General features: G+C 41.6%; 1 protein-coding gene across 1 annotated transcript; it reads right to left on the bottom strand.

Annotated features, from left to right (window-relative positions):
- Window positions 1-1,088: 1,088 nt before the first annotated feature.
- On the bottom strand, window positions 1,089-1,552 carry LOC135874897 (NADH dehydrogenase [ubiquinone] 1 beta subcomplex subunit 8, mitochondrial-like). The gene is given in 2 exon segments (XM_065399848.1): window positions 1,089-1,363; window positions 1,366-1,552. Coding segments are annotated over 2 exon segments (462 nt in total).
- Between the last annotated feature and the right edge of the window lie 10,511 nt (window positions 1,553-12,063).

Raw genomic sequence — 12,063 nt, 5'->3', positions numbered from 1 at the left:
GCCTCGATATATTGAATGAAGAGAACTTAGAAAATGCTTTTTGCTAACAGCAGTTGAGCTAAGTTTGAGATTTTTTTCTTTTCAATGGCATTTAATAGCACATTTTTGACCATGGCTATTACTACTGCAGGTAACTCAATTTCTCTTATGAGATATAATTATCACTGGAGGAAACCACAGGAGAAAGGTACCATTCCATCTAATTTTTTATGATTTCCTCATCCAGAACTTATTTTTCTCCCCCCAAACATGAGGGCCTTTGTGCTGCATGTTTTATTTTGTGTTACCGCACTGACTGTGGGGCACAATAAGACTCCATTTGTAGCACCATTTTCTTTATGCTCCTGGTGTATAAATCACAGCAGAGTTGCTAACAGTGTGTGACTGACAATCTTTCTTGATAGACAATCTGTGATCCTTTCAGCCTTTTACTAATAAGCTCATTAGGATAGAAAGGCTGAAAATACTTTCTAGGATGTTGCAATGAACCTCAACAAATTCAGTGCATGTCTGACCACTCAAACTTTAGAGAATCAATCTTTCTTCAATCAGAATTTCGTCAGGTCCTGCTGAATGTCTGCTGAAGGTCACTGTGGTGTGTTTGTGTGTGTTGGTTTTGTTTTATTATGTTTCATTTTTTAATAAAGCATTCTGAGCAAAATCCAACAAGCCCTCCAAATGAATGCAGGTCAAGGTGAAAAGTTTTTGAACACTATTTGTTTTAATTTTCCCAAATCAGCATTTGGAAATCATTTAAAGACTCTATTTTGATTTTGTGACTTTATTTAAATTTGAAATAAAATCTAGGTTACATTTTCCGAAAGTAACTGAGTACTATTTTTAAAAAGCAACATTAGGTGCCTAAGTGCAACTGACTTTGGCATATAGAGATAGATATTCAAAGACACTTAGGTACCTAAAGTTGCAGATACATGAGTAGTGCCCACTTTATTGCCTCTTCAAAGAAAAGAAATCCACCACAAGAGTTTTCACAATATATTTCATTAAGAGTAAATGTCTAAGAGAACATGTGGTTAGTGCATCCTGCAGTGAACACTCTGGAAAAGAGCTACATTTCCATGCATCTTTCAGATTTCATAGTTCTTCACCTCTGGGGGCTCTTTGCTGGGATCGCCCCCTTGCTCCAGGTACAGGTTATTGTAAGGATACTGCTTCAGTCCCATAGGTATGTAGGATGGGTACATTTCTCCAAGCCAGAACATAAACAGCACAAAGCCAATAAAGAGGAAGAAGTGATTGCACATAGAGTGCCAGTGTACCACAGTGGGGGATGTGTCAACACGGGTCCGGAGAAACATATCAAAGTGCCAGTACATTGGCTCTCTCCAGTTTTGTCTCAGATGGGGTAGTCCCACTGATACCAGGGGTCTCTTTCATGATGAGGTCGGTCAGGAAGTTTGGGATAATCACCATACCCTATGTCGTCATCCGGATGTGGCTCATAGTCCTCATAGTCCTCCACCCTCATGTTGTATTTCTTAGCAGCAGCTGCCCTTTCCTCTGGGGTCTTGGGGTAAGGTCCAGGCATCATGTATGTTGTCCTATACAGCCAATCACCTAGTTCTTTACTGCCTAAAGAACCTGTTGGTAACTATTTCAGATTGAGGATATTGTGATCCTTGTGCATCCAATCAGTTAGCAAAAGTTTGTAAAGTGCCTTGGGAATCTGTTTGGATGCCAGGTGCTATCTATGTGCACGATCATTAAAACATTCCTCAAAATTAATTGTTGGGGCAATATACCCTCACTCTTTGTGTGCTTTTAACATTTTACAAAGTGACTGCTGGTAATTGTATAAAAGGGCAGCAGATGGGAAGTAGGGGATGTAACCTTTCCCCAACACAGCCAGACACTTATCTGGAAGAAATGATTATTCTTGCCAGGTGTATGGAAATGTTTATTGTTATGCCTCATTGTCATCTTATTGTGAGGTCTATGAGTGAGTACAATTCATTTCACTGTTAGTTATAGCAAGTATTGCCTTGATATGATGACTGTCCGTATATCTTATTTTGCCAAAATATAAATTTGGCTTAATTTAAACATTTCTGATTAATCATGTTATTTTAAAATGGAAGTGTCCTTTTTTTCTCTCTTCATTAGTATGTAGCATTCATTATACTTTCCTGAGACCTAGATAATTGGACATATAAGTGCACCTAAGTTAGTGAGAAAACCTCTTGCAGGTCATATAAAACCAATTTTATGCAAATTAATTAAAGCTTGCAATGATAAAGCATGTATGATAAAATAGGAATGAAGTAAAGAAATAATAGTGAGGCTATATTAGTGTACTATGTCTCATGGAAATGCAATTTAAAAAATCAATTCTATTCAGTGTCACAACTGTTAGTGTACATCAAAGTAAAGTTATAGTATCATTTCAGGCTACAGCCAGGTTGTGTAGATTGACTTCTGAGGTTCCCTGCTGTTCTGTAAATACACCTCCTTTCTGATGTATGGCAGAACTAGCAACACATCTCTTCCCCTCCCTTAAAGGAGGTGGTGGTAATTGCATCAAATTTGGTGTTTTGGATCCTGTTGGGTCGACAAAGTATACAAATGACTAAAAAAAGAGATGTAGGTTTATACTCTTGTAATTTGCAATAGATTTGAATCCTGTCATAAAAATAATGACTAAAAATTAGAAATCCAACACCATTACACTATCTAGGTCATTACTGAGTTATATTTCTTGATGTCTATGTAATGTACTATATACAGCACTGTGGGGCTTGAGAATAGATACTGCCATGGGTCATAAGACAAAAGTCCCACCACCTACTGTTCTCTTCTTTATGCCAATAAAATGTTTTCCAAGAAGAAAAGATGCATCATGACTGTCACAGTTTCAGAGTAACTGTACTTAAATTCTGTACACCCCCCCCCCACACACACACACACATGTGGTCCCTCAACGGCACCCACATTAGGTTTCAGACTCCTAGGCTACGTCTACACTACGGGGGGGATCGATTTCAGATACGCAAATTCAGCTACGAGAATAGCGTAGCTGAATTCGACGTATCTGATCCGACTTACCCCGCTGTGAGGACGGCAGCAAATCGACCGCCGCGGCTCCCCCGTCGACGGCGCTTACTCCTACCTGGGCTGGTGGAGTACACGCGTCGATTCAGGGATCGATTATCGCATCCCGACGAGACGCGATATATCGATCCCCGAGAGATCGATTTCTACCCGCCGATCCGGGCGGGTAGTGAAGACCAGCCCCTAGTCACCACCTCTCTTGGGTGGAGACCTACATCTCTCTCCTTTCTGACTGAGGGTTTTAAGGCTCCACAGCCCCTTGTCATACCCTGTGGTATCTATGAACAGAATGTGTTACAGAGTGTTACAAGTTAGCACACAGCTCTTTCTCAGAGGAGTACATCTGTTCTTAGGATTAAAAAAATGGCAGAAAAAATACATACAAATAACAAAAGTTCCTACACATATACTAATCAACCTACCTGAAATCACTCATCTTCCACATGGGGAGTCTGTCGGTACGTCTACACGGAAAAAAGCCCACAAAAAATGCAGCAGTGAGTCTCAGAGTCTAGGCCTACAGACTCGGACTTGCAGGGCTCACTCTATGGTGCTAAAAATAGCAGTATAGACATTTCTGCTTGGGCTCTGAAACCCAGCAACAGAGTTGATTCTCACGGCCCAAGCATCAGCCCATGCAGGAACATATACACTGCTATTTTTAGTGCCATAGCGTGAGCCTGAGTCTACAGACCCAAGCTCTGAGACTGGCTGCTATGGGTGGGTTTTTTTGTTGTTTTTTTAAAATGTAGATATAACTTGATAGACCAATATCCCCACCAACCCTTCCGCAAGTGTTGGGGCCTTTCTTTGAGAAGAAGGTCCTGTACATTTGCTAAATCTCAATGAGGCTAATCAGTCTGTTTAAACTCATCTGTTCATATTTGGTCTCCTAGTCTCTGGAAAACCCAGTTTGAGCCAGTATATATATATATATATTACCCAGGGAGATGGGGGGGTTCCTTTCTGGAGTTGTTTACAGTCTTAGTGACAGTGCTTTTACCAAGTACTAGTATTATGTATTAGAAGAAATAACAAATTGCACAGGCAACTCTGTCGTTTCGTAACCTTCAAGTCCTCAACTTCGCAACCTTAATAACATTCTTTTAACATATTTTTATATGTTATGTTGATACTTTTATAATTATCATATGTTACTTGAACATTAACTTATTCTTGAGATGAATATAAAATTGTAAGTATGAGTGTTATTGTAATTGTTTAAAGTGTGGGTGGCACTGGCAGATATCTATAAAGATGCCTCCGTGCGTGCCTTTGTATAATTGATGTCGATTTCCCTCCTTTTACATATGTAGTTTTAAAAAGTCATATCAAAATTCTTTAAAGGTAAATTAGACTAAAGAACGGAGCCACCTTTGAGAAGAAGCAGTGGAATTATAACCATTAGCACTAGCAGGTGACAGCTTAATGAGCACCTCTTGTAAATGATAAAGAAATACAAGAATCTTTCCTAGAAAAAATAATAAATAAATCAGGAATCATTCCAGCCCTAATATTCTATTTCATATCACAGAGATTATGACAGAAGTTATACCAGAAGAGAGAGGCTAATGTAGCTGGATTTCATCTCAATAGCTATTTTTTACTCCGATAACAATTTTAAAGTGCCTGAGATAAAGTATAAATGCTAAGAACTGATTGGTGTAGCATCTGATAGAGCTGATAGTACATCTATCTATGATCACTTATTTTTTAATAGAAATGACCCTCATTCCTCAGAAGAAAAAAAATGTTATATTAAAACATGAAACTAGGGAGCCTGATCCTGAGCTGAAAACATCATACCGAATGACATTTCAAAAGAAAACTAGAAATGTAAGCGCTGTCTGGGGCTACATCTCCACACTGTGATATGATTGTTATATTAGAAGGAAAACTGAGATCCTATCTTACATCTTATGTGTTATACTGTTTGAATTAAGAAGAAGAAAAACTTGGGTTAGGAGGGTGTGAGCTTTAAAAGGATTATTTAAAAAAAATCTGTTCTTTTTCAAAGAGTTTGTGAATTAGATATGAACATAACTGAAAGGGACAATGTTTTGGGGATGTTGTTGTTTCTTTGTACGGTGAATCATGGTGAACTGGTGTAAGTTAGTCCCATTGTGTTCAATGGAGTCTACACATATGCATATGGCTCCTAGGGGGTATATCTGCACTGCAATGAAACACTTGTGGCTGGCCTGTGTCAGCTGTGGGGCCATAAAATTGTGGAGTACAGGGGCGGCTCTAGGCACCAGCAAAGCAAGCACGTGCTTGGGGCAGCCCATTTGCAGGGGCGGCAGGGATCCAGCATGGGAGCTGAGAACCAACAGGGGGCCCTGGGAGTTGTAGTTCCTTGGTTAGCTCCCTGCCTATAGAGCCAGCCCTGGAGCAGGGAAAGAACTACATTTCCCAGCATTCCCTTGGCCACTACCAACAGGAAAGAGGGGGAGGGAGTGAGGAAGCTGAGACCTCACGCTGCAGCCTGCTTTGAATGGAGAGCTGCACTGGGAAGGGTAGGGATACCATATTTTAACATTCAAAAAATAGGACACTCCATGGGAAGGGAGGGTAGCCCCACCCTGCCACCATCCACTCCCTCCGACTGCCCCCCACAGAAACCCCAACCCATCTAACCCCCCTGTCCCCTGATCACCCCCTCCCGGGACCCCTGCCCCAACTCCTCCCCAGGACCCCACCCCCTATCTAAGCCCCTGGTTCTTGTCCCCTGATTGCCCCCTCCCGGGACCCCACCCCCTATCTAAGCCTCCCTTCTCCTTGTCCCCAACTGCCCCCTCCTGAGACCCCCCCCAACTTCCCCCCTAGGACCCCACCCCCTACCTGTCCCCTGACAAACCCCTGGGACTCCCATGCCTATCCAACTGCTGCCTGTCCCCTGACTTCCCCCCCCCCGAACCCCTGACCCATCCAACCCCCCCCCTTCTCCCTGTCCCTTGACTGCCCCCTTGGAACCTCCTAACCCTTCTCCAACCCCCCAGCCCCCTTACCGTGCCACTCAGACCAGCGTGTCTGGCTTCGCGCAGCGCCAGACACGCTGCTGCATACATGCTGCCATGCTCCCCTGTGGAGCCACAGCCCCTCGCCCCCCCCCCCCATCACCTGCCTTCAGATTTGAACACCTCAAAATTCAGGAGTGCTCAACCTCAGTTTGGCCAGCTGCTACTTCATTTCTCCCAAATCAAATATACTGATCCACTGTAACTTTCTGTAGAAAAAGTAGGATAAAATTGAGCAAGAAATGCTTCCCAGTGGTTATTAGGACTGGAATTGCTATTTTCAACAGCCATTGCCTTTTGTTTGTTTGTTTGTTTGTTTAAAAGGAAGACAGTGATATTGCATTGGCAAATTCCCCATAGAAAGAAAGAGTGGAACAAAAGAATAATAAAGGCACCTCAACTTTTCCTCATTTATGTAGGACAGTCTTATAATATGCATCCAGATATCCTCCAATCATACAAGCTGAAAATTGTTCCACTTTATTGCAGTTCTGCAACCATATGGGAACCAATCCTGTCTGTGTTCTGTGCACATCCAAAATTCCTGCTGAATGATCCTCCCTGGGAGCAAGTTACCAGTGACCCAGGGCTGCGGCGGAAGGAGGGTGCAGGGGGGGGGGGGGAAGAGCCCAGGGCTGGGGCGGCAGGGGGGTGCGGGTGGGGGGGGGGAGAGCCCAGGGCGGGTGGTGCGGGTGGTGGGGGAGAGCCCAGGGTTGGGGCAGCAGAGGGGTGCGGCGAGGACTCATAGACTCATAGACTCATAGACTTTAAGGTCAGAAGAGACCATTATGATCATCTAGTCTGACCTCCTGCATGATGCAGGCCACAAAAGCTGACCCACCCACTCTTGGAATAATTCTCTCCCTTGACTCAGCTGTTGAAGTCCTCAAAACATGATTTAAAGACTTCAAGTCGCAGAGAATCCTCCAGCAAGCGACCCCTGCCCCATGCTGCGGAGGAAGGCGAAAAACCTCCAGGGCCTCTGCCAATCTACCCTGGAAGAAAATTCCTTCCCGACCCCAAATATGGCGATCAGCTGAACCCCGAGCATGCGAGCAAGATTCTCCAGCCAGACCCTCCGGAAAAAAGTTCTCTGTAGTAACTTTTAATATCCCATCATTGATCATTGTTACTAATTACCAGCGATGGCACGTTATTGACCTATTGACTAAAATCACGTTATCCCATCAAACCATCCCCTCCATAAACTTATCAAGCTTAATCTTAAAGCCAGAGAGGTCTTTTGCCCCCACTATTTCCCTCGGAAGGTTGTTCCAGAACTTCACCCCTCTGACGGTTAGAAACCTTTGTCTAATTTCAAGCCTAAACTTCCCGACGGCCAGTTTATATCCATTTGTTCTCGTGTCCACATTAGTACTGAGCTGAAATAATTCCTCTCCCTCCCTCTGATATATTTAAAGAGAGCAATCATATCCCCCTTCAGCCTTCTTTTGGTTAAGGTAAACAAACCGAGCTCCTCGAGTCTCCTTTCATACGACAGGTTTTCCATTCCTCGGATCATCTTAGTGGCCCTTCTCTGTTCCCGTTCCAGTTTGTATTCATCCCTTTTAAACATGGGAGACCAGAACTGCACACAGTACTCCAAATGAGGTCTCACCAGTGCCTTGTATAATGGAACCAGCACCTCCTTATCCCTACTAGAAATACCTCGCCTAATGCATCCCAGGACCGCATTAGCTTTTTTCACGGCCACGTCACATTGCCGACTCATAGTCATCTTGCGATCAACCAGGACTCCGAGGTCCTTCTCCTCTTCCGTTACTTCCAACCGATGCGTCCCCAGCTTATAACTAAAATTCTTGTTAGTCATCCCTAAATGCATCACCTTACACTTCTCACTATTAAATTTCATCCTATTACTATTACTCCAGTTTACAAGGTCATCCAAATCTCCCTGCAGGATATCCCGATCCTTCTCCGAATTGGCAATACCTCCCAACTTTGTATCATCCGCAAACTTTATCAGCCCACTCCTACATTCGGTTCCAAGGTCAGTAATAAATAGATTAAATAAAATCAGACCCAAAACGGAACCTTGAGGAACTCCACTGGTAATCTCCCTCCAACTTGACAGTTCACCTTTCAGTACGACCCGTTGAAGTCTCCCCTTTAACCAGTTCTTTATCCACCTCTGGATTTTCATATCGATTCCCATCTTTTCCAATTTAACCAATAACTCCTCATGCGGTACTGTATCAAACGCTTTACTGAAATCGAGGTATATTAGATCCACTGCATTTCCTTTATCTAAAAAATCTGTTACTTTCTCAAAGAAGGAGATCAGGTTGGTTTGGCACGATCTACCTTTCGTAAAACCGTGTTGTAATTTGTCCCAATTGCCATTGACCTCAAGGTCCTTAACTACTTTCTCCTTCAAAAATTTTTCCAAGACCTTGCATATTACAGATGTTAAACTAACAGGCCTGTAGTTACCCGGGTCACTTTTTTTCCCCTTCTTGAAAATAGGAACCACATTAGCTATTCTCCAGTCCAATGGTACCACCCCCGAGTTTACAGATTCATTAAAAATTATCGCTAACGGGCTTGCAATTTCTCGCGCCAGTTCCTTTAATATTCTCGCATGAAGATCATCCGGTCCGCCCGATTTAGTCCCATTAAGCTGTTTGAGTTTGGCTTCTACCTCGGATACGGTAATGTCAACCCCCCCTCCTTTATTCCCATCCGTCACGCTGCCACTATTCCTGAGTCCTTCATTAGCCTCATTAAAGACTGATGCAAAATATTCGTTTAGATATTGTGCCATGCCTAGATTATCCTTAATCTCCACTCCATCTACAGTCTTAAGCGGTCCCACTTCTTCTTTCTTTGTTTTCTTCCTATTTATATGGCTATAAAACCTCTTACTATTGGGCTGGGACGGGGGGCAGCCAAAATTTTTTTTGCTTGGGGCGGCAAAAAACCTAGAGCCGGCCCTGGTGGAGTAGATGTTTGGGCGCGGGCTGCAGCCTGGGCTCTGGGACCCCATTAAGGAGGAATTCACTGATTCTACTTGACTATATTAGGGCAGAGTTTAGACTACAATATTTGACATAGTTATTATATTCATAGATGTCATTGTTTGTCAATGTTACAAGGATCCTTAAATACCCTGTTCCCAGAAATTTCTAAGAAGTAAAAGAAAATAGTATCATCATGAGACCAACCCTAGGGATTTCCCCTTTTCTCCCCTATTTTCCTTTCTAATTTGAGACATAGCAAGTTAAACAACCCCTCTCCCCACACTACCATCAACCTCCAAATCTTACTTGCTGGTTGGTCTTATTCTGAACTATCAGTTGTGTGTTTGGATTGTCTGATTTCATCATAGGCACTAAAAAAACCCCTGACATCAATGACATGAGTGCCTGGGGGCAACACAGAATTTTGGAAGTCTAGATCAGCTGTGGAGGGAGAATTTTGCCTTAATAAAGTAAGAGCTCTAGGGGGATATTTTTGGAGACACAAAGGGGATTCAGGCTCCCTGTTTGCATTGACTTTCGGTGGAAATTGGGTACTTAACTGCTTTTTGTGTCTGGGAAACTCTCCCCCTAACTGTTGAGTCAATACCTTCAATTGCAACTGTAGATCAAGGTGTAGGAGAACAGTATGCAAAATCCCGGGAAAATTTGTTCATTGAAATGAATGCAAATGGGGGGAAAAAATCAGAGTTCTATCCACATCCTATTAGACAATGGTATAAAAGAGGTTATATCTTTGGCTTGTTTTTTGTTTTTCAGTGTAGGAGAAGAGCTGTGAGATTTTTTGTGATTATTTATTTGTTTTCTTTCCCTTTATTTTTAAATACTACTTTTTTAAAAACAAAAATACACAAAAGAAACAACACAAAATACACAAATATATAAAAGAAACAACACATAAGAGCATTACCTATGGGCTGAATTTTCTGCTGGTATAATTCTAATGAGGCCAACTGACTTTCAGCAGCAGAAATTTGGGCCCATTTTGTTTGCATTCCCAGTACATGAGAGTTGTGTTACTCAAGTCTCCTCCATTGAAATAAGGTTACAGCTGAAAGACTGTAATTTAAACAAAAACAGTGAAACCCAGAATTATTGCTATAGCACTAATTCTACTCTTTATGGACCTTGGTGTGGCTTAGTATTCTTGAGTCTACAGTACTTTTTGTAATATAGCCATTGTTCTGAGTTCCTGAAATTCTTCGACACAACAGGGTGAGTTAAGAATGCTCGAACAGTTCTAACTTTGAATTTCCTTCCTTTAGTTGCTTTAAATGACAGCCATAACAATATACAAGCAGTTTAACACTTTGTCAGTGTGGGATTTGGGCAGCAGATTTAGTTTATTGTTGACAAATATAGTTCTTGAGCCTGGGCCATCTATCCTGGGATAGAAGATGGTATAAAAGGTTGTTGACTGGAAACTTTGAATAATTCATAACATATGCTCTCTTTTCAGTGAAATAGTAAATCCTATTTTAGATCAAGCTTCCCCGTACAGCAGAATGTTGTCACCTAGAATGATTGGAAACATTTTTTGCTACTCTTTTTGTTTGAATTGAGTTCTAAAGGAAAGTTCAAAGGGCCACAGCTGACAAGGATAGTCTCTCATAATAATCCTGGCAGTATTAAATTCATGTAGATGCCCACAAGAGAAAAGAAATAAACCCTGTTTTATAACAAAATAAAGAGATACTTGAATCACATCATGATCCTTTTTGTGATACCAGTGCTCAGTGCTAGTATCACTGGGAAGAGATACACTACACATATGTGTGGGATAGAAATGTGATGCTAGCTCTGAGTGCTGTTAGCATGGGGCATTTCTGTCCGTATATGTTAACTCTGCATGACAGGTTGTATTGATAGTATCATCATGAGATCACTCCTAGGGATTAGCACTTTGGTAATTTAGAGTGGGGGAGTTCAACCTCTGTTTCAGACAATCTGTTCTTTAAAAGTTTAACAGTAATGATTTTTGCATATATATTGCACTTTTCATTCAAAAACTACAGTTCAGATTTCTGTTTCTTGCGATGTCACTATTTTCTGAACAGTCCTCCACTGGAAAGTGAAATGTCCAGACCAGACATTCCTTAAAGTTAAAAAAGGGATTTTTTGTTTTAATCAAGTCATGCTTATTTACCATAAGGAGCAGTAAAGGTCATATTTTTTCTTTTGTTTTCAGGCCCCTGTTAAGGGACCAATTCTGCAATTCCAACAGTTATTCAAGTAAGTAGACAAGATCCATTCAATAGTAAGCTGCTTCCACCTCCCACCCCAGAAAACAATGACATTCAGATTTTCCCTATGGTACCTGCTTATTACAACATGCCATATAAAATAACATATGGCATAGCAGAGCTATACAAAATGCTGCATTTGTATTACGTAGTCCCTACTGACTTTTTCTAATGTAGCAGATTTCTCTTGTAAAAACTTCTCTAGGCATATTATTTGAAGGCTGGCCCTTTAAACTTAGCAGACTCAAGCTGCTATCACACCATAGTGGCCATTTTGCAACTGGCTTCTGCTTGCTGTATCTCCTCCTGGTTTTGTTGGTAAGTATTTCAAGTCTTTTTTATGCTTTTTCCTACTTTTACTTTTCTAATTTCTGAGGAGATGGTATTTTCTCACACATTCAGACCTAGGTATTCAGGAGTGTCTGCTAGCCATAGAGGAGTGGTTAGCAATGCTTAGGGAGTCTTTACTCTGAATTTGTTTTCTGGTTTGAGTTAGTTTGCTTATTTTACTTAAAGAAGTGTAATGGCTTGTTGGGGAGAATTTGGATAATGATTTCATTTAGCTTTGAACAAAATAAAAATTGAGCCTGAGCTGTCTATTGAGGAACAGAGGATGGTATAAAAGTTTGGTGACTAGGCATGTTGAATAATTCATCATACATACTCTTTTCAGTGAAATAGTGAGTCTGTTTGAAATAAAGCTTCCTTGTGTGGTGGAAGGTTGTCACCTAAAAT

This window comes from Emys orbicularis, chromosome 2 (assembly GCF_028017835.1).
Source record: "Emys orbicularis isolate rEmyOrb1 chromosome 2, rEmyOrb1.hap1, whole genome shotgun sequence".
In the NCBI taxonomy this organism is placed as follows: Eukaryota; Metazoa; Chordata; order Testudines; family Emydidae; genus Emys; species Emys orbicularis.
Note: the sequence above shows the minus strand (reverse complement) of the source record. Positions and strands in the feature narration are given on the sequence as shown.